At 47.1% G+C, this 22992-nt stretch overlaps 1 protein-coding gene across 1 annotated transcript in view; it reads left to right on the forward strand.

Annotated features, from left to right (window-relative positions):
• The window catches only part of LOC132402321 (collagen alpha-1(XI) chain-like), a 404241-nt gene that overhangs the window by 367526 nt on the left and 13723 nt on the right, over window positions 1-22992 (forward strand). The window contains exons 62-67 of the mRNA XM_059985200.1: window positions 2097-2132; window positions 3321-3374; window positions 3497-3743; window positions 17171-17283; window positions 22335-22403; window positions 22526-22759. Of these exons, the coding sequence (XP_059841183.1) occupies window positions 2097-2132; window positions 3321-3374; window positions 3497-3743; window positions 17171-17283; window positions 22335-22403; window positions 22526-22759 (753 nt within the window). The remainder of the gene's footprint in view (window positions 1-2096; window positions 2133-3320; window positions 3375-3496; window positions 3744-17170; window positions 17284-22334; window positions 22404-22525; window positions 22760-22992) is intronic.

Raw genomic sequence — 22992 nt, forward strand, 5'->3', positions numbered from 1 at the left:
ACAGGGACATTTCACACCGAGAGCACACGGTCACAGGGACATTTCACACCCACAGCACACGGTCACAGGGACATTTCACACCACAGCACACGGTCACAGGGACATTTCATACCGAGAGCACACGGTCACAGGGACATTTCACACCCACAGCACACGGTCACAGGGATATTTCACACCCACAGCACACGGTCACAGGGACATTTCACACCAGAACACACGGTCACAGGGACATTTCACACCAGAGCACACGGTCACAGGGACATTTCACACCAGAGCACACGGTCACAGGGACATTTCACACCCACAGCACACGGTCACAGGGACATTTCACACCAGAGCACACGGTCACAGGGACATTTCACACCGAGAGCTCACGGTCACAGGGACATTTCACACCAGAGCACACGGTCACAGGGACATTTCACACCAGAGCACACGGTCACAGGGACATTTCACACCGAGAGCACAAGGTCACAGGGACATTTCATACCGAGAGCACACGGTCACAGGGACATTTCACACTCGCAGCACACGGTCACAGGGACATTTCACACCACAGCACATGGTCACAGGGACATTTCACACCAGAACACACGGTCACAGGGACATTTCACACCAGAACACACGGTCACAGGGACATTTCACACCGAGAGCTCACGGTCACAGGGACATTTCACACTCACAGCACACGGTCACAGGGACATTTCACACCGAGAGCTCACGGTCACAGGGACATTTCACACCAGAGCACACGGTCACAGGGACATTTCACACCAGAGCACACGGTCACAGGGACATTTCACACCCACAGCACACGGTCACAGGGACATTTCACACCAGAGCACACGGTCACAGGGACATTTCACACCCACAGCACACGGTCACAGGGACATTTCACACCAGAGCACACGGTCACAGGGACATTTCACACCCACAGCACACGGTCACAGGGACATCTCACACCAGAGCACACGGTTACAGGGACATTTCATACCACAACACACGGTCACAGGGACATTTCACACCCACAGCACACGGTCACAGGGACATTTCACACCACAACACACGGTCACAGGGACATTGCACACCCACAGCACACGGTCACAGGGACATTTCACACCAGAGCACACGGTCACAGGGACATTTCACACCCACAGCACACGGTCACAGGGACATTTCTCACTCACAGCACACGGTCACAGGGACATTTCACACCAGAGCACACGGTCACAGGGACATTTCACACCAGAGCACACGGTCACAGGGACATTTCACACCAGAGCACACGGTCACAGGGACATTTCACACCAGAGCACACGGTCACAGGGACATTTCACACCAGAGCACACGGTCACAGGGACATTTCACACCAGAGCACACGGTCACAGGGACATTTCACACCCACAGCACACGGTCACAGGGACATTTCACACCAGAGCACACGGTCACAGGGACATTTCACACCCACAGCACACGGTCACAGGGACATTTCACACCAGAGCACACGGTCACAGGGACATTTCACACCAGAGCACACGGTCACAGGGACATTTCACACCAGAGCACACGGTCACAGGGACATTTCACACCCACAGCACACGGTCACAGGGACATTTCACACCAGAGCACACGGTCACAGGGACATTTCACACCAGAGCACACGGTCACAGGGACATTTCACACCGAGAGCACACGGTCACAGGGACATTGCACACAAGAACACACGGTCACAGGGACATTTCACACCACAACACACGGTCACAGGGACTGGGAGCAATGGGAATCTGTTGTATCACCATGAGCTCCCATGAGCTGGTCCAACCAATGCTAATGTGTAAAAGACCAGTAGGGCCGCTGTGTGAGAGGGAGTGGGTGTGCAGTGTGGTGTATTGCTGAGGACAGCCTGAGCGTGTTGGACATCCCATGTGGATCACTGGCTGCCCGATCTACCCCATGTTAGGCAATTGTTGCAGGAACTGTATCCATGTGTCACCATGTCCCCATCGTTTCAGCACCTCCTAGTCTCTGTGTCTCGGTGTCCCTACATCTCCGTGTATCCTTACATTCTCTGACTCTCCCAATTTTATTGTTCACAGGGTCCACTGGGGCCAAAGGGATCTAAAGGATCAACGGTAAGGAACACATCCACCCCACTCCCTTTCCCCCACCCATAAACCCCCTGGTCACTGCCTGCACCTCTCCCTTTCCCCAACTCCTAAACCCCGTCGACTGCCCACCCCACTCCCTTTCCCCCCACCCATATACCCCCTGGTCACTGCCTGCACCTCTCCCTTTCCCCAACTCCTAAACCCCCTCGACTGCCCACCCCACTCCCTTTCCCCCACCCATATACCCCCTGGTCACTGCCTGCACCTCTCCCTTTCCCCAACTCCTAAACCCCGTCGACTGCCCACCCCACTCCCTTTCCCCCACCCATATACCCCCTGGTCACTGCCTGCACCTCTCCCTTTCCCCAACTTCTAAACCCCCTTGACTGCCCACCCCCTCCCTTTCCCCCACCCATTAACCCCCTGGTCACTGCCTGCACCTCTCCATTTCCCCAACTCCTAAACCCCCTTGACTGCCCACCCCCTCCCTTTCCCCCACCCATTAACCCCCTGGTCACTGCCTGCACCTCTCCCTTTCCCCCACTGCTAAACCCCCTCGACTGCCCACCCCCTCCCTTTCCCCCACCCATTAACCCCCTGGTCACTGCCTGCACCTCTCCCTTTCCCCAACTCCTAAACCCCCTCGACTGCCCACCCCACTCCCTTTCCCCCACCCATATACCCCCTGGTCACTGCCTGCACCTCTCCCTTTCCCCAACTCCTAAACCCCCTCGACTGCCCACCCCCTCCCTTTCCCCCACCCATTAACCCCCTCGACACTGCCCACCCCTCCCTTCCCCCACCAATAAACCCGACACTGCCCACCCCTCCCTTTCCCCACCAATAAACCCCCTCAATACTGTCTCCATCACTCCCACAACCCCAACCCCACCCACTAACCCCTGCGAACCTGTTCCTACCCCTCCCTCACCCCAAATCCCACTCACTAGCCCCTCGATACTGTCCAACTCCCCCACTACCCTGTCTCCAAATTTCCTCAACACCCACCCCCATATCACCCTCTTCTCACTAGATTCTTCCCTTCCCCATGCCCCTCCTCCTCGTCAGTCCTCCCATCCAACTCCCTCTATCCTGTTTTCTCCACCACACAGCCAACCATTTTCACCACGTTTCTTCACCTCATACCGTCTCTGCCACCCCTCATTCCTGCTCCTCCACTCCTCGGCTCCTCACTGTCTCTCTTGTTGGCAGGGTCCGGCAGGTCAGAAGGGTGACACTGGAGCAATTGGTGTTCCTGGACCTCCCGTAAGTACCTCGTGCACACTGGGGATGTCTGGGGATTTAGTTCACATCCTGGCTGACTCTTCCCGTGCCGCTTTGGGTCTTCTGGTCCCTGCTCACTGGGTGTGTTGTGTCTGAATTCGCAGGGGCCTCCAGGAGAGGTGATCCAACCACTGCCCATCCGGACACCCAAGAAGACCAGGAGGTCTTCGGACAAGATGCAGGCTGACCAGGATAAGGTAGTGGACTACGTGGAGGGACTGGATGACATATTCAACTCCCTGGACACCCTGAAGATGGAGGTGGACCACATGAAGAATCCAATGGGAACCCAGAACAACCCAGCCCGGACCTGCAAGGACCTGCAACTGTCTCACCCGGACTTCCCTGATGGTGAGCTAATGGCCATGCCGTCCCCACCCCTTCAAGTTGTGGTTGGCTGGCATTCTGGAGCAGAGACTCCCAACGTCCATTTTGGGCTGCAAGTACCCCAATACCTTTCACTCTGAACTGTCTCAGATTGGAGAACATTATTTCCCGATCCCAGAATGTACCTCAAACACCTCCCTCCAGTTTAGTTTGTAACTTACAGTAATCTTACATTTTGCTCTGTGCTGCTTCCACAAAGCAACACTTTTCACTCCAACGTCAATGATAATAAACATGATTTCTGATACAGATTCCCAATCACCCTCAGTCCCCTGATCTGTGAAACACTTTTTTCCCTTTCTTTAAACCCCTGCAGTAATCCAGTCTCCACACCCTCTGTGGTGGAGAGTTCAAAAGATTCAAAAGATCCAAAAAGAGGGAGAGCTCTAGCGGAGCGGCCTGGTTGAGGGAAGTGCCTGGTGTGAAAAGTGCTAGTCTTTGGCTCGAGAGATTCTGGCAGTTTTGGCAGTTGGATAGTGCAATCAAGAATTGATTAGCAGTTGTTTGGCAATCGAGATTTGAATAGCTCAGAGTCAGCAGAAAACAGCTGATTGGGCAATCGAGGTCATGTGACCGTGCAGCTTGCAAAGCTCAAGCAAATAAAAAGAGGGAGAGCTCCAGCAGACCAGCCTGTCGGGAAGTGCCTGGTGTGAAAAGTGCTAGTCTTTGGCTCGAGAGTCTTAGGTGAGGAGACTACGCCGGGCACAACTGGAGAGGGTGAAGACATGACCGCTCTGATTCAGTGTGCTATGTGCATGATGTGGGAGGTCAGGGACACTGATGGTGCCCCCGGCTGCTACAGCTGTGGAAAGTGTGTCCAGATTCAGCTTCTGAAGGAGCATGTTGCAGCACTGAAGAAAGAACTGGATGACCTCAGGTTTATCTGCAAAAATGAGGGTTTTCTGGACAGGACCTACAGTGAGGTTGTTACACCAAGGATACTGGAAGAGGGAAAGGGGGAGACGATGAGGAAGGAAAGGATGCTTGAAGTACAGGAGACCCCAGGGGATGTACCTCTCGTAAACAGGTTCACCCTCTTGGAAACTGTCAGGACAGAAGATACTACCAGTCTGAGATGTGGACAGGTCTGCAAGCTGAAAATTGGTGCAGAAGCAGAGCCGAGGAGTCAGACATCAGGAAGAGCCGTGGTAGTAGGGGACTCCATAGTAAGAGGTACGGAAAGGGGTTTCTGCGGCAACAGGTGAGATTTAAGGATGGTGTGTTGCCTCCCTGGTGCTAGGATCCAGGACATCATGGACCGATTGCAGGGAATCCTCAAGGGTGAAGGTGAACAGCCGGAAGTGGTAGTGCATGTCGGCACAAATGACATCGGGAAGAAGAGGAAGGACATTCTGCAGCGGGACTTCAGAGAACTCGGAAGAAGGCTGAAAAGTAGGACTTCCAGGGTGGTTATCTCCGGTTTGCTTCCAGTTCCTCCTGCTGGAGAGGGCAGGAACAGGGAGATAGTGTGTGGCTGAGGAACTAGTGCAGGAAGCAAGGATTTACATTCTTGGACCACTGGGATACGTTTTGGGGTAGGGATGAATTGTACAAAAGGGATGGGTTGCACCTTAATAGATGGGGGACCAGCATTCTGGCAGGTAGGTTTGCCGCTGCAACGTGGATGTGTTTAAACTAAGTAGTGGGGTGGGGGAGGGGGGAGGGGATAAACTGGAAATATAAGGATGGAGTTAAAGGGAAAGTGAAAATAAGAAAAGTTAAAAAGGACAACAGAATCAATGGAGTAGAAAGCTCAAGAAGAGATCACACAGTATGGTCAAGTGAAATAGGAATTGATATAAAAGGAGAGGGGAGTACCGAATTAAAAGTATTACATATGAATGCACGAAGTATAAGGAATAAAGTAGATGAGCTTGAGGCTCAGTTGGAAATTGCAAGTACGATGTTGTGGGAATAACTGAGACGTGGCTTCAAGCGGACAGAGCCTGGGAAATGAATATTCAAGGATATGCATCTTATCGAAAGGACAGACTGACTGGCAGAGGGGGTGGGGTGGCTTGTTGGTGAGGAATGATATTCAGTCCCTTGCGAGGGGGGGGACACAGAATCTGGGGATGTAGAGTCAGTATGGATAGAACTGAGAAATTCTAAGGGTAGAAAGACCCTAATGGGAGTTATCTACAGGCCCCCAAACAGTAATCTGGATGTAGGGTGTAAGTTGAATGAAGAGTTAAAAGTGGCATGTCGCAAAGGTAATGATACAGTTGTCATGGGGGATTTCAACATGCAGGTAGACTGGGAGAATCAGAATGGTACTGGACCCCAAGAAAGGGAGTTTGTGGAGTGCCTCCGAGATGGATTCTTAGAACAGCTGGTACTGGAGCCTACCAGGGAGAAGGCAATTCTAGATTTAGTGTTGTGCAATGAACCAGATTTGATCAGGGACCTCGCGATAAAGGAACCATTAGGAGGTAGTGACCATAATATGATATGTTTTAACCTACAATTTGAGAAGGAGAAGGGAAAATCAGATGTGTCAGTATTACAGTTGAACAAAGGGAACTATGGAGCTATGAGGGAGGAGCTGGCCAAAGTTCAATGGAACAATACCCTAGCAGGGAAGACAGTGGAACAACAATGGCAGGTATTTCTGGGAATAATGCAGAAGGTGCAGGATCAGTTCATTCCAAAGAGGAAGAAAGATCCTAAGGGGAGTAAGGGGCGGCCGTGGTTGACGAGGGAAGTAAAGGGCAGTGTAAAAATAAAAGAGAAGTATAACATAGCAAAGATGAGTGGGAAACTGGAGGACTGGGAAGCTTCTAAAGAGCAACAGAAGATAACAAAAAGCAATACGCCAAGAAAAAATGAGGTACGAAGATAAACTAGCCAAGAATATAAAGGAGGATAGTAAAAGCTTCTTTAGGTATGTGAATAGCAAAAAAATAGTTAAGACCAAAACTGGGCCATTGAAGACAGAAACAGGTGAATTTATTATGGGGAACAAGGAAATGGCAGATGAGTTGAACAGGTACTTTGGATCTGTCTTCACTAGGGAAGACACAATCTCCCAGATGTAATAGTGGCCAAAGGAACTAGGGTAAAGGATGAACTGAAGGAAATTTATATTAGGCAAGAAACGGTGTTGGATAGACTGTTGAGTCTGAAGGCTGATAAGTCCCCGGGACCTGATGGTCTGCATCCCAGGGTACTTAAAGAGGTGGCTCTAGAAATCGTGGACGCACTGGTAATCATTTTCCAATGTTCTATAGATTCAGGAACAGTTCCTGCTGATTGGAGGGTGGCTAATGTTGTCCCACTTTTCAAGAAAGGAGGGAGAGAGAAAACAGGGAATTATAGACGGTTAGCCTGACGTCAGTGGTAGGAAAGATGCTGGAGTCAATTATAAAAGAGGAAATTACAACACATTTGGATAGCAGGAGAAGGATCAGTCCGAGTCAGCATGGATTTATGAAGGGAAAATCATGCTTGACTAATCTTCTGGAGTTTTTTGAGGATGTAACTATGAAAATTGTCAAGGGAGAGCCAGTGGATGTAGTGTACCTGGACCTCCAGAAAGCTTTTGATAAAGTCCCACATAGGAGATTGGTGGGCAAAATTAGGGCACACGGTATTGGGGGCAAAGTACTGACATGGATTGAAAATTGGCTGGCTGACAGGAAACAAAGAGTAGCGATTAACGGGTCTCTTTCGGAATGGCAGGCTGTGAATAGTGGGGTACCACAAGGTTCGGTGCTGGGACCACAGCTGTTTACAATAAACATTAATGATTTAGATGAAGGGATTAAAAGTAACATTAGCAAATTTGCTGATGACACAAAGCTGGGTGGCAGTGTGAAATGTCAGGAGGATGTTATGAGAATGCAGGGTGACTTGGACAGGTTGGGTGAGTGGGCAAATGTATGGCAGATGCAGTTTAATGTGGATAAATGTGAGGTTATCCACTTTGGTGGCAAGAACAGGAAGGCAGATTACTATCTAAATGGAGTCAAGTTAGGAAAAGGGGAAGTACAACGAGATCTAGGTGTTCTTGTACATCAGTCAATGAAAGCAAGCATGCAGGTACAGCAGGCAGTGAAGAAAACTAATGGCATGCTGGCCTTTATAACAAGAGGAATTGAGTATAGAGTAAAGAGGTCCTTCTGCAGCTGTACAGGGCCCTGGTGAGACCCCACCTGGAGAATTGTGTGCAGTTTTGGTCTCCAAGTTTGAGGAAGGACATTCTTGCTATTGAGGGAGTACAGCATAGGTTCACAAGGTTAATTCCCGGAATGGCGGGACTGTCATATGTTGAAAGATTGGAGTGACTGGGCTTGTATACACTGGAATTTAGAAGGATGAGAGGGGATCTGATTGAAACATGTAAGATTATTAAGGGATTGGACACGCTGGAGGCAGGAAGCATGTTCCCGCTGATGGGTGAGTCTAGAAATAGAGGCCACAGTTTAAGAATAAGGGGTAGGCCATTTAGAACAGATGTGGAAAAACTTTTTCACCCAGAGAGTGGTGGATATGTGGAATGCTCTGCCCCAGAAGGCAGTGGAGGCCAAGTCTCTGGATGGATTCAAGAGAGAGTTAGATAGAGCTCTTATAGATAGCAGGGTCAAGGGATATGGGGAAAGGGCAGAAACAGGGTACTGATTGTGTGTGATCAGCCATGATCACAGTGAATGGTGGTGCTGGCTAGAAGGGCTGAATGGCCTACTCCTGCACCTACTGTCTATTGTCTATTCCCCTCCTTCTGTGAGAAGCACCCACACACCTCAGTTTTAACTGTCTGCCCCTAATCCTGTAACTGTGACCCTTGTTTGAGACTCTCACACTGGTAGAAACACCTCCACATCTCCCCTGCTATGTTCCCTCAGGACCCTCTGTATTATCTGGAATATTTTCCAGTGAATCGTAACCCTTTAAACCCCATTCTCAGCTCTGGAGAATCAGTGGGATGGGCATATTCACTGAGAGTGCCTCATGCCCCTCACACACAGGCCTCCCCAAATCCACCACACATAGGGCCAGAATTCAGTTACAAGCCAGTCTCAGCCAATCTGTGTGCAAGTACCATAATGATAGTAAGCCATTATGACAGTAGACTATAAGATAGCAAAATTAAGCAATTTAGCCCATGGAGTGGACTCCACCATAGCTGATTTAATATCCTTCTGAACCCCATTTCCCTGCCTTCTCCCTGTAACCTTTAATGCCTTGACTATCCAAGAACCTATCAACCTCTTTAAATATACCCAAAGGCCATCTGTGACAAGGAATTCCATGGAGTCACCACTCTCTGGCTAAAGAAATTTCTCCTAATCTCTATTCTAAATGAATGTCCCTCTTAAAACAGAGATGAGGAGGAATTTCTTTAGTCAGAGTGTGATGAATCTGTGGAATCCCATTATACAAATCGTTGACTTATTACATAAAAAGAAGCGGTCCCAACACTGCCTTTGTGGAATACCACTAGTCACCGGCAGCCGAGAGAAAATCCACCTCCCCTGCTTTGTTCCTACTCTTTGCCTCTGGCCAGTCAGCCAATTTTCTATCTGTACTGGCATCTTTCCTGTAATACCATGGGCTGTTATCTTGTTAAGCACCCTCATGTAGAGAAACTTGTCAAAGACCTTCTGAAAATCCAAGTAAACAACATCCACCAGCGCTCATTTGTCTACCGTGACTGTTACTTCCCCAAGGAATTCCAACAGATTTGTCAGGCCAGACTTCCCCCTAAGGAAATTATGTCAACTTTGGCCTATTTTATGTGCCTCCAAGTGCCCTGAAACCTCCTTAATAATGGACTCCAACATCTTCCCAACCACTGAGGTCAGACTATCTAGCCTATAATTTCCTTTCTTCTGCCTCTTTCCCTTCTTAAAGAGTGGAACGGCATTTACAATTCACCAGTCCTCTGGAACCATTGCAGAATCTAGTGGTTCTCGAAAGATCATTACTAATGCCAGGAATCCCTTCCTCTCATTACCCACACCCTTCTCCCCCATCCACCCATCTCTTACCCCCAACACCTATTTCCCACCCCCTCCACTGTAGTCTCTATGCAGAGTCACTCACTCCCTTCACCAGCCAAATCTGGCTCTGCTTCAATCCCTCAGAGCCTCAGTATTGGCTGGGTAAGGGTCAGCAATCACGGAGTGACATGGTGTGGAAGCAGACACTTCAGCCTGGATAAGACTGGACCTCAGAGCACCTTGGTCACAGGCCTCCAGTCAGAATAACACCCCTCTCCTACTAGCCAAGTGTGAATTCAATCCACCAAGTCTTCATGGAAACCATGTGCCTTGCATTTCTGAATCAACTTAAAATGAGGGATTTTGTTGAAGACTTTACTAAAATTCACGTGTACAACTTCCACTACCCTGTCCTCGTCAATCACCTTCACCACCTCCTCAAAAAAATCATGATCAAATTTGGAAGCCATGATCTGCCCGAAATAAAGCTGTGCTGACTAACTGAGTGAGGGTAGCTCAATTAGGCAGTGATTGAAGGGTCTCGCGCACTAAATTCTGGGGGAACTCTGCAGGCCAGGCAGCATCTATGGAAAATAGTATAGTCAACGTTTCAGGCTGAGACCCTTCACAGGACTGCTGAAGCATTTCAGCACTTTGTGTGTATTGCTCAGAATTCCAGCATCTGCAAATTTTCTCTTGTTTGTAATTTGATTGAAGGGCCTGATCTCTATAAACACAAGAGGTTCTGCAGATGCTGGAAATTCACAGTAACCCACACAAAATGCAAGAGGAACTCACCCTAATGAAGGTCTTGGCCCAAAACAAACACTATTATTGCTTTCAATGGATGTTGACTGACTGAGTCGCTCCAGCATTTTGAGGCTTGTTCTGTGCATTGCACAGCTCTGTGACCCTTGTCACTACCCAGACAAAGTTGATGCTTTTCCAGATGTAACAAGTGTAAAAAAGGCTGTGCTGGTGTCACTCCTGATGAATTAGGCTTGGAAAGCCCACAATTCTTCCTCAATCACACTTTATTTCCTTGTTCAGCCCAACACTGGCACCAAACTGTTCTGAAGTCTGAACATTTTTGTACAGAAATCACTGCCAATTTAGGAAATAAACTAATTAGTTAACTGTGACTGTGCAAATTCCTTACATGCATGATCAATCACCATTCACAATACAGGTGTTATAACAAAGAAACATAGTAAACCTACAGCACAAAACAGGCCCTTCAGCCCACAAAGCTGTGCCAAACATGTCCATACCTTAGAAGTTACCTAGGGTTACCCATAGCCCTCTATTTTCTGAGCTCCATGTACCTGTCCAGGAGTCTCTTAAAAGACCCTATCATATCCGCCTCCACCAATGTTGGCAGCAGCCCATTCCATGCACTCACCACTCCCTGCATAAAAAACCTACCCCTGACATCTCCTCCGTATCTACTTCCAAGCACCTTAAAACTTAAGCCATTTCAGCCCTGGGAAAAAGCCTCTGACGATCCACATGATCAATGCCTCTTATCATCTTATACACTTCTATCAGGTCACCTCTTATCCTCCGTCGCTCCAAGAAAAAAAGGCCAAGCTCACTCAACCTATTCTCATAAGTCAGGCTCCCTAATTCAGGCAACATCCTTGTAAATCTCCTCTGCACTCTTCCTATGGTTTCCACAACCTTCCTGCAGTGAGGTGACCAGAACTCCAAGTGGGGTTTGACCAGGGGCCTCTTTAGCTGCAACATTACCTCTCCGTTCCTAAACTCAATCCCAGGATTGATGAAAGCCAATACACCGTATGCTTTCTTAACCACGGAGTCAACCTGCGCAGCAGCTTTGAGTGTCTACTGGATTCGGACCCCAAAATCTCTCTGATCCTCCAAGAGGCCAAGAGTCTTACCATTAATATTATATTCTGCCATTATATTTGACCTACCAAAATGAACCACCTCACACTTATCTGGGTTGAACTCCATCTGCCACTTCTCAGACCAGTTTTGCATCCTATCAATGTCCCGCTGTAACCTCTGACAGCCCTCCACACTATCCACAACACCCCCAACCTTTGTGTCATCAGCAAATTTACTAAACCCTCCATCCACTTCCTCATCCAGATCATTTATAAAATCATGAAGAGTAAGTGTCCCAGAACAGATCACTGAGGCACACCACTGGTCACTGACCTCCATGCAGAATATGACCCGTCTACAACCACTTTGCCTTCTGTGGACATACCAGTTCTGGATCCACAATGCAATGTCCCCTTGGATCCCATGCTTCCTTACTTTCTCAATAAGCCTTGCATGGGGTACCTTGTCAAATGCCTTACTAAAATCCATATAAACTATACCTACTGCTCTACCTTCATCAATATATTTAATCACATCCTCAAAAAATTCAGTCAGGCTCGTAAAGCACGACCTGCCCTTTACAAAGCCATGCTGACTAATCCAAATCATATTATACCTCTCCAAATGTTCATAAATCCTGCCTCTCAGGATCTTCTCCATTAAATTAAGAATCCCTGGTCTATAATTTCCTGTGGTATCTCCACTCCCTTTCTTGATTAATGCAACAACATCCGCAACCCTCCAATCCTCTAGAACCTCTCCTATCCCCACCGATGATCCAAAGATCATCGCTAGAGACTCAGCAATCTCCTCCCTCACCTAGGGAAGTAGCCTGGGGTATATCTCATCCGGTCCCGTCGACTTATCCAATTTGATGCTTTCCAAAAGCTCCAGTACATCCTCTTTATTAATACCTACATGCTCAAGCTTTTCAGTCCTCCGTAAGTCATCCCTACAATTGCCAAGATCCTTTTCCGTAGTGAATACTAAAGCAAAGTACTCATTAGATACCTCCGCTATTTCCTCCGGTTCCAAACACACTTTTCCACAGTCACACTTGATTGGTCCTATTCTCTCACATCTTATCCTCTTGCACTTGTAGAGTGCCTTGGAGTTTTCTTTAATCCTGTCCGCCATGGCCTTCTCACAGCCTCTTCTGGCTCTCCTAAATTTCTAAGCTCCTTCCTGCTAGCCTTATAACCTTCTAGGTCTCTATCATTACCTAGTTTTCTGAACCTTTCATAAGCTCTTCCTTTCTTCATGACTAGATTTACAATAGCCTTTGTACACCATGGTTCCTGTACCCTACCATCCTTCCCGTCTCATTGGAACGTACCTGTGCAGAACTCCACGCAAATATCCCCTGAACATTTGCCACATTTCTGTACATTTCCCTGAGAACATTTGTTCCCAATTTATGCTTCTCAGCTCCTGCCTGATAGCCTCGTATTTCCCTTTAGTCCAATTAAACACTTTTCTAACTTAACTGTTCCCATCCCTCTCCAAAGCTACGGTAAAGGAGATAGCATTGTGATCACAATCTCCAAAATGCTCTCCCACTGAGAGATCTGACACCTGACCAGCTTCATTTCCGAATACCAGATCAGGTACAGACTCTCCTCTTGTAGGTTTATCTTGATATGATGTCAGGAAACATTCCTGAACACACCTAACAAACTCCACCCCATTTAAATCCCTCGTTGTAGGGACATACAGAACATAAAACATAGAACTGTACAGTACGGTACAGGAAGTTCGGCCCACAATGTTGTGCTGACCCTTAAACCTTGCCTCCCATATACCCCCCCATCTTAAATTCCTCCATATACCTGTATAGTAGTCTCTTAAATTTCACTAGTGTATCTGCCTCCACCACTGACTCAGGCAGTACATTCCATGCACCAACCACTCTCTGAGTGAAAAACCTTCCTTTAATATCCACCTTGAACTTCCCTCCCCTTACGTTAAAGCCATGTCCTCTTGTATTGAGCAGCGGTGCCCTGGGGAAGAGGCGCTGGCTGTCCACTCTGTCTATTCCTCTTAATATCTTGTACACCTCTATCATGTCTCCTCTCATCCTCCTTCTCTCCAAAGAGTAAAGCCCTAGCTCCCTTCATCTCTGATCATAATGCATACTCTCTAAACCAGGCAGCAGCCTGGTAAATCTCCTCTGTACCCTTTCCAATGCATCCACATCCTTCCTACAGTGAGGCGACCAGAACTGGATACAGTACTCCAAGTGTGGCCTAACCAGAGTTTTATAGAGCTGCATCAATACCTTGCGACTCTTAAACTCTATCCCTTGACTTATGAAAGCTAACATCCCATAAGCTTTCTTAACTACCCTATCCACGTGTGAGGCAACTTTCAGGGATCTATGGACATGTACACCCCCAGATGCCGCTGCTCTTCCGCACTACCAAGTATCCTGCCATTTACTTTGTACTCTGCCTTGGAGTTTGACCTTCCAAAGTGTACCACCTCACACTTCTCCGGGTTGAACTCCATCTGCCACTTCTCAGCCCATTCCTGCATCCTATCAATGTCTGTCTGCAATCACTACCAACCTTTGTGTCATCTGCAAACTTGCCAACCCACCCTTCTATCCCGACATCCAGGTCGTTAATAAAAATCACAAAAAGTAGAGGTCCCAGAGCCAATCATTGTGGGACACCACTAGTCACAACCCTCCAATCCAAATGTACTCCCTCCACCATGACCCTCTGCTTTCTGCAGGCAAACCAATTCTGAATCCACCTGGCCAAACTTCCCTGGATCCCATGCCTTCTGACTTTCTGAATAAGCCTACTGTGTGGATCCTTGTCAAATGCCTTACTAAAATCCATGTAGATCACATCCACTGCACTACCCTCATCTATATGCCTGGTCACCTCCTCGAAGAACTCTATCAGGCTTGTTAGACATGATCTGCCCTTCACAAAGCCATGCTGACTGTCCCTGATTCTCTAAATGCCCATAGATCCTATCTCTAAGAATCTTTTCCAACACTTTCCCACCACAGACATGAGGTTCACTGGTCTATAATTACCTGGACTATCCCTACTACCTTTTTTGAACAAGGGGACAGCATTCGCCTCTCTCCAATCCACCGGTACCATTCCCATAGACAACGAGGACATAAAGTTTATAGCCAGAGGCTCAGCAATCTCTTCCCTCACCTCATGGAGCAGCCTGGTGAATACTCCGTCAGGCCCTGGGAACTTATGTGTCCTAATGTATTTTAACAACTCCAACAGCTTCACTCCCTTAATATCAACATGCTCCAGAACTTCAACCTCACTCATATTGTCCTCACCGTCATCAAGTTCCCTTTCATTGGTGAATACCGAAGAGAAGTATTCATTGAGGACCTCGCTCACTTCCACAGCCTCCAGGCACATCTTCCCACCTTTACCTCTAATCGGTCCTATCTTCACTCCTGTCATCGTTTTGTTCTTCACATAATTGAAGAATGGCTTGGGGTTTTCCTTTACCCTACTCACCAAGGCCTTCTCATGCCCCCCTTCTTGCTCTCCTTAGCCCCTTCTTAACCTCCTTTCTTGCTACCCTATATTCCTCAATAGCCCCATCTTTATCCTTGCTTCCTAAACCTCATGTATGCTGCCTTCTTCCACCTGACTAGATTTTTCACCTCACTTGTTCCTTCACCCTACCATTCTTTATCTTCCTCACAGGGACAAATTTATCCCCAACATCCTGCAAGATATCTCTAAACATCAACCACATGTCCATAGAACATTTCCCTGAAAAAACATTCATCCCAATTCACACCCTCAAGTTCTAGCCTTATAGCCTCATAATTTGCCCTTCCCCAATTAAAAATTTTCCTGTCCTCTCTGATTCTATCCTTTTCCATGATAATGCTAAAGGCCAGGGAGCGGTGGTCACTGTCCCCCAGATGCTCACCCACTGAGAGATCTGTGACCTGACCCGGTTCGTTACCTAATATTAGATCTAGTATGGCATTCCCCCTAGTCGGCCTGTCAACATACTGTAACAGGAATCCGTCTTGGACACACTTAACAAACTCTGCCCCATCTAAACCATTGGAACTAACCAGCTGCCAACCAATATTAGGGAAGTTAAAGTCACCCATGATAACAACCCTGTTATTTTTGCAGTTTTCCAAAATCTGCCTCCCAATCTGCTCCTCGGTATCTCTGCTGCTACCAGGGGAGCTATAGAATACTCCCAATAGTGTAACTGCTCCCTTCCTGTTCCTGACTTCCACTCATACTGACTCAAAGGAGGATCCTGCTACATTACCCACCCTTTCTGTAGCTGTAATTATATCCCCAACCAGTAATGCCACCTCTCCTCCCCTTTTGCCCCCTCTCTATCCCTTTTAAAACACTGAAATCCAGGAATATTGAGAATCCATTCCTGCCCTTGTACCAGCCAAGTCTCTGTAATGGCATCATAATTCCATGTATGTATCCAAGCTCTCAGTTCATCACCTTTGTTCCTGATGCTTCTTGCATTGAAGTACACGCACTTTAGCCCTTCTGCCTTACCACCTTTACACCCTTTATTTTGCTTCTCTTTCCTCAAAGCCTCTTTATATGTTAGATCTGGCTTTACTCCATACACTATACTTATAGTTCTCGCATGATCTTTATCCTTCTCTACCTCACTATCTGCTCTAACACTCTGGTTCCGCTCCCCCTGCAAATCTAGTTTAAACCCCCTGGAGCAGCACTGGCCAACCTTCCCGCAAGGATATTAGCCCCCTCCAGTTCAGGTGCAACATGTCTCATTGGAACAGGTCCCACCTTCTCTGGAACAAGTCCCAGTAGTCCAGAAACATGATGCTCTTTCTCCTGCACCAACTCCTTAGCCACGTATTTAGCTGCCTCACTAGCACGTGGCAGTGGTAGCAATCCTGAGATTGCAACCCTGGAGGTCCTGTCCTTCAGCTTTGCACCCAACTCCCTAAACTCTTTGCAGGACCTCCTCCTTCTTCCTATCCACGTCATTGGTCCCTACATGGACCACGACATCTGGCTGCTCACCCTCCCTCCTGAGAATACCAAGAACTTGATCCGAGATATCGTGGACCATGGCACCAGGGAGGCAACAGACCATCCGGGATTCTCGATCTCTACCACAGAACCTCTTATCTGTCCCCCTAACTATCGAATCCCCTATCACTACTGCTCTCCTCTTTTCCCTCCTTCCCTTCTGAGCTGAGGGTTCAGTTTCAGTGTCAGAGACACAACCACTGCAACTTGTCCCTGGTAGGTTGTCCCCACCAACAGTATCCAAAACGATTTACTTATTGTTTGCATGCCAATCAATATTTGGGAAATTAAAATCTTCCACCACCACGACCCTGTTCTAATTACACTTTGCCAGAATCTGTCTCCCTATCTGCTCCTTGATGTCCCTGTTATTATTGGGTGGTCTATAAAATAACACCCAGTAGAGTTATTGACCCTTTGCTGTTCCTAACTTCCACCCACAGAGTTTCCGTAGGCAATCACACCGTCTTCCTCCTTTTCTGCACAGCATTAGAATGAAGCATTGCGATTGACCATCCACACTTGGTTAACAGCCTTCTGTTCTGTTCTGTTGCAGGTGAGTACTGGATTGACCCGAACCAGGGCTGCACTGGAGACTCCTTCAAGGTTTACTGCAACTTCACCAGTGGCAGCGAGACCTGCATCTATCCTGACAGCAAGTCACAGGGAGTGAGTAACAACGCCTTTCATTCACACTGACCCTCAACAATCCTGTGCTCCCTCTGAGGACAGTATCCCAGTCAGTCCATCCTTCCCTACCCATCACCACACACCCCCCTCTGCCTTCCCAATGCCCTCCCTCTCTCTCCCTAACTCCTTTCTCCTCCACTCCCTGTCCCCATCTCCTCGCTGCACCCGCTCCCTGACGCCTCACACCCCTACCCCTCTCCCTTCATGATCCATTACCTTCCCCTTTCCCTTCTGCACCCTTCCACCCTCTCCTTCCCTCGACCTCTCTCCACCCTTCTTCACCCGCTCCCTCCACTCCCTCTCCCCCACCTTGCTCCACCTCCCTCCACCATCACTTTGCACTCCCTCTTTTGCCCATCTTCCATTTCCTTCTCCTCTTCCTCCACCTTTCTTTCTCCCATCCCCTTCCACTTACTTCCCAACCCTCTAAATTTCTCTCTCCATCCCCACTCTCTACTCACTCTTTCTCTTTGTCTTCAACTCTCTCCCACCCTCTCCCAGGAAGCTTCTGGTGCCTTTCCTCTGTACATCCTTTGACCCGGATTCTTCCAGGGAACTATATCTATGTGGCGGGCATCCAGCTGTGTCAGGGATCTGGAGCAGCAGCTGGATGACCTTTGGCTTGTGTTGTTGAGTGAGGAGATGATTGATCAGAGTTACAGGGAAGTAGTCACCCCTAAGTTGCAGGAGGCGAGTAGCTGGGTGACTGTCAGGAGAAATGGAAATGTGAACAGGCAATTAGCACAGAGAGCCCCCTGTGGCCATTCCCCTCACAATAAGTATCTGTTTTGGATACTGTTGTGGAGATGATCTCCCAGGGGAATGCCATGGAGACCACGTTAATGTCACTGAGAATGGGTCTTTGGTGCAGAAGTTTAAGAGGAAGAAGAGAGGAGTAATAGTGATACAGGATTCAATAGTCAGAGGAACAGGCAGAAGATTTTGTGCTCATGAACGTGATACCGGAATGGTAAGTTGCCTCCCAGCTGCCAGGGTCAGGGACATTTTGGATCATGTCCAGAGCATTTTAGAGAGGGAGGGAGAACAGCCAGATATCTTGGTATACATTGATTCCAATGACATAGAAAGGAAAAACAATGAGGTCCTGAAGAGAGAATTTAGAGAGCTAGGCAGAAAGCTGAGAAGCAGGACCTCTCGAGTAGTAATTTCTGGATTGCTGCCTGTGCCTCGTGCCAGTGAGAGTAGAAACAGGATGATTTGGCAGAAAAATGTGTGGCTGAGAAGCTGGTTCAGGGGACATGGCTTCAAGTTCTTGGATCATTGGGGTCTCTTCTGGGGAAGGTATGACCTTTACAAAAGGGACAGGTCACACCCAAATCTGAGGGGGACCAATATTCTCATGGGTAGGATTCTTACACCTGTTGGGGAGGGATTAAACTAACTTGGCGGTGGGGAGGTGTGGGAACTGGAATGAATGTACTCAGGATAAGACGGGCAGTAAAAAGTAAAGATAGCATGCAGTCAGACTGTCAGGAAGGGCAGGCAGGTGATGGGACTCAGCTGTAGCCAACAGGCTGAGTATCAAAACATTGGGGATGCAGAATCAGAAAGGATAGCAAATACGATTCTCAAGGTGCGGTACCTAAATGCACGTGGTATAAGAAATAAGGTGGATGACTGTGTTGCACTATTACAGATTGTCAGGTACGATGTTGTGGCCATCACTGTATCATGGCTGAAGGATGGTTGTAGTTGGAAGCTGAATGTCTAAGGTTACACATTGTATCAGAGGGATAGGAAGGTAGGCAGAGGGGCTGGTGTGACTCTACTGGTAAAGAATGATATCAAATCAGTAGAAAGATGTGACATAGGATCGGAAGACGTTGAATCTTTGTGGGTTGAGTTAAGAAACTGCAAGGGTAAAAGGACCCTGATGGCAGTTATATACAGGCCTCCCAACAATGGTCGAGAGGTGGACCACAGATTACAACAGGAAATAGAAAAGGCGAGTCAAAACAGCAAGGTTATGGTAGTCATGGGAGATTTTAACATGCAGATCGATTGGGAAAATTAGGTTGGTAATGGATCTCAAGAGAGTTAGTTTGTTTTATGCCTGAGAGATAGCTTTTTGGAGCAGTTTGTTGTTAAGCCTACTAGGGGATCAGCTATACTGGATTGGGTGTTATGTAATGAACCAGAGGCAATTAAGGAGCTTAACATAACAGAACCCTTAGGAAATAGTGATCACAATATGATTGTGTTCAACTTGAAGTTTGATTGGAAAGAAGTAAGGTCTGATGTAGCAGTATTTCAGTGGAGTGAGGGAAATTACAGTGGTATGAGAGAGGAGTTGGCCAAAGTAAATTGGAGGGAGCTGCTGGCAGGGATATCAGCAGAGCAGCAATGGTGTGCTTTTCTGGGAAAACTGAGGAAGGTGCAGGACATGTATATTCTAAAAATGAAGAAATACTCATATGGTAAAATAATACAAGGGAAGTCAAAGCTATTGTAAAAGCAAAAGGAAGGGCATATAACAAAGCAAAAATTAGTGGGAAGGTAGAGGATTGGGAAGTTTTTAAAAACCTACAGACAGCAACTAAAAAAAAGTCATTAGAAGGGAAAAGATGAAATATGAAAGCAAGCTAGCAAACAATATCAAAGTGGATAGTAAAAGTTTTTACAAGTGTGTTAAAAATAAAAGAGAAATGAAAGTGGATATAGGACCATTAGAAATGAGGCAGGAGAAATAATAATGGGGGACAAGGAGATGGTTGATGAATTAAATGAGTATTTTGCATCAGTCTTCACTGCAGAAGACTCTAGTAGTATGCCTGATGTTACATAGAAACATAGAAAACCTACAGCACAATACAAGCCCTTCGGCCCAGAAAGTTGAGCCAAATATGTCCTTCTTTAGAAGTTATCTCGGGTTACCCATAGCCCTCTATTTTTCTAAGCTCCGTGTACCTATCCAGGAGTCTCTTAAAAGACCCTATCATATCCACCTCCACCACAGTCGCCAGCAGCCCATTCCACACACTCACCACTCTCTGGGTAAAAAAACTTACCCCTGACATCTCCTCTGTATCTACTTCCAAGCACCTTAAAACTGTGCCCTCTCGTGCTAGCCATTTCAGCCCTGGGAAAAAGTCTCTGACTATCGACACGATCAATGCCTCTCATCATTTTGTACATTTTATGTTGTACTGTTATTCCCCTTGAAATAAATGTCAACATTGCATTTGCCTTCTTTACCATAGACTTAACCAGTAAATAAATCTCCTGGGAGTCTTACACAAGGACTCCTAAGTTCCTCTACACCTCTGATGTTAAAACCTTCTCCCCATTTAGATTATAGTCTGCACTATTGTTTCTTTTACCAGAATGCATTATCGTACATTTCCCAACATTGTATCCCATCTGCCACTTTTTTTGCCCATTCTTCCAATTTATCTAAGTCCTGCTCCAATCACATTGCTTCCTCAGCACTATTTACCACTCCAGTTATCTACGTATCATCTGCAAACTTTGCCACAAAGTCATCAATTCCATTATCTATATCATTGACAAGAAATGTGAAAAGCAGCGGACCCTATACTGATCCCTAAGGAACAGCACTAGTCACTGGCAGCCAACCAAAATAGGCCCCTTTTTATTCCCACTGACTGCTTCCTGCCTGTCAGCCATTCCGCTATCCATGCCAGTATCCTTCTTGTAACACCATAGGATTTTTTATTGTTAAGCAGCCTCATATGTGCCACTTTATCAAATGCCTTCTAAAAACCCAAGTAAATGATACCCATTGCCTCTCCTTTGTCACTCTGTTTGTTACTTCTTTGAAGAACTCTAACAGATTTCTTGGGCAAGATTTCCCTTTACAGAAACCATGCTGACTTCAATTTATTTTATCATTAGTCTCCAAGTACCCTGAAACCTCATCCTTAATAATAGATTCCAGTACTTTCCCAACCACTGTTAGGCTAACTGGCCTATAATTTCCTTTCTTTTGCCTTCCTCCTTTAAGGAGTGGAGTGACATTTGCATTTTTCCATTCCTCCAAGACCACGCCAGAATCAAGTGATCCTTGAAAGATCATGACCAATGCATCCGTTATTACCTCAGCAACCTCTCTCAGGGCTTTGGGATGTAGTTCATCTGGCTCAGGTGACTTATCCACCTTAAGACCTTTGTGTTTGCCCTGAACTTTTTTCTTTGTAATAGCAATGACACTCACTCCTTCTCCCTGACACACACGGACCTCTGGTACACTGCAAATGTTTTCCGCAGCGAAGAAGGTGCAAAGTACTCATTAAGTTAATCTGCCATTTCTTTGTCCCTCATTACTACCTCACCAGCATCATTTTTTGGTGGTCCAGTATTTTGCCAGGGCAGAAATGGCTAACACAAGAGGGCACAGCTTTAAGATGCTTGGAAGGAGATGTCAGGGGTAAGATTTTTACCCAGAGAGTGGTGAGTGTGTGGAATGGGCTACTAGCAACCGTGGTGAGGCGGATACAATAGGGTCTTTTAAGAGTCTCTTGGATGGGTACATGGAGCTTAGAGAAACAGAGGGCTATAGGTAACCCAAGGTAATTCCTAAAGTAAGTACATGTTCGGCACAGCATTGTGGGCCGAAGGGCCTGTATTGTGCTGTAGGTTTTCTATGTTTCTATGTTCTAACTCTCAGTTCCCTTTTACTCTTTATGTAACTGAAAATACTTCTGTTTTATATGATTAGCTAGTCTGCCCCAACATTTCATCTTTTCCCTTCTTATAGCTTTTTTACTTGCTTTTTGTTGGATTTTAAAAGCTTCCCAATCATCCAACTTCCCACTCACTTTTGCTACCTTATAGCAAAAGCTCTTTCCTTGGCTTTTGTGCATTCTTCAACTTCCCTTGTCAGCCACATCCTTCTTCCCATCTCTGCTGTTCCCAATCTCCCACCAGCCTCCCTACCAGCTCTGCCACCTTCCATTATTGACAGCTTCTCCTCTCCTTTGGGGCAGTGGAACACTGAGCCCCTAGTCCTGGTGTCTGTGTGTTTACACCCATCTTCTGTTATTTGCCAGGCTCAACTATCTCCCTGGTCCAAGGAATCGCCTGGATCCTGGTTCAGTGAATTCAAGCGGGGAAGGCTGGTGAGTTAACTGTTCAAATTCTGAATCTAGCACCTCCTGCACCTGTTAAGCTCTTGTGCTGCCCACCTATCCTTAGTCAATGTGTTCTGCCACTCCACATTAACCCTCTGTGTTCCACACAGCTGTCCTATGTGGATGCTCAAGGTGAAATCATTAACGAGGTGCAGATGACATTCCTGAAGTTGTTGAGTGCGTCGGCACGACAGAACTTCAGCTACATCTGCCAGCAGTCCGCGGCCTGGCACGACGCATTGTCGGACAGCTATGATAAGGCACTGAGGTTCCTGGGCTCCAACGATGAGGAGATGTCACATGATAACAACCCTTATATCAAAGCCATCTCTGACAGCTGTAGTGTAAGTATTACTGTGTGTGTGTGTGTGTGTGTGAGTGAGTGAGATAGCTGTAGTTTATACCTCACTGAGTATGGGAGATGGCTGTAGTGTAAAAATCACTGTGTATTTGGGATGGCTGTAGAGTTCTCCTCACTGCATGTCTGAGATAGCTGTAGTGTATGTCTCACTGTGTAGAATCTCAGAAAACCTACAGCACAATACAGGCCCTTCGGCCCACAAAGTTGTACTGAACA

The sequence above is a fragment of the Hypanus sabinus genome, chromosome 11 (assembly GCF_030144855.1).
Source record: "Hypanus sabinus isolate sHypSab1 chromosome 11, sHypSab1.hap1, whole genome shotgun sequence".
Classification (NCBI taxonomy): domain Eukaryota; kingdom Metazoa; phylum Chordata; class Chondrichthyes; order Myliobatiformes; family Dasyatidae; genus Hypanus; species Hypanus sabinus.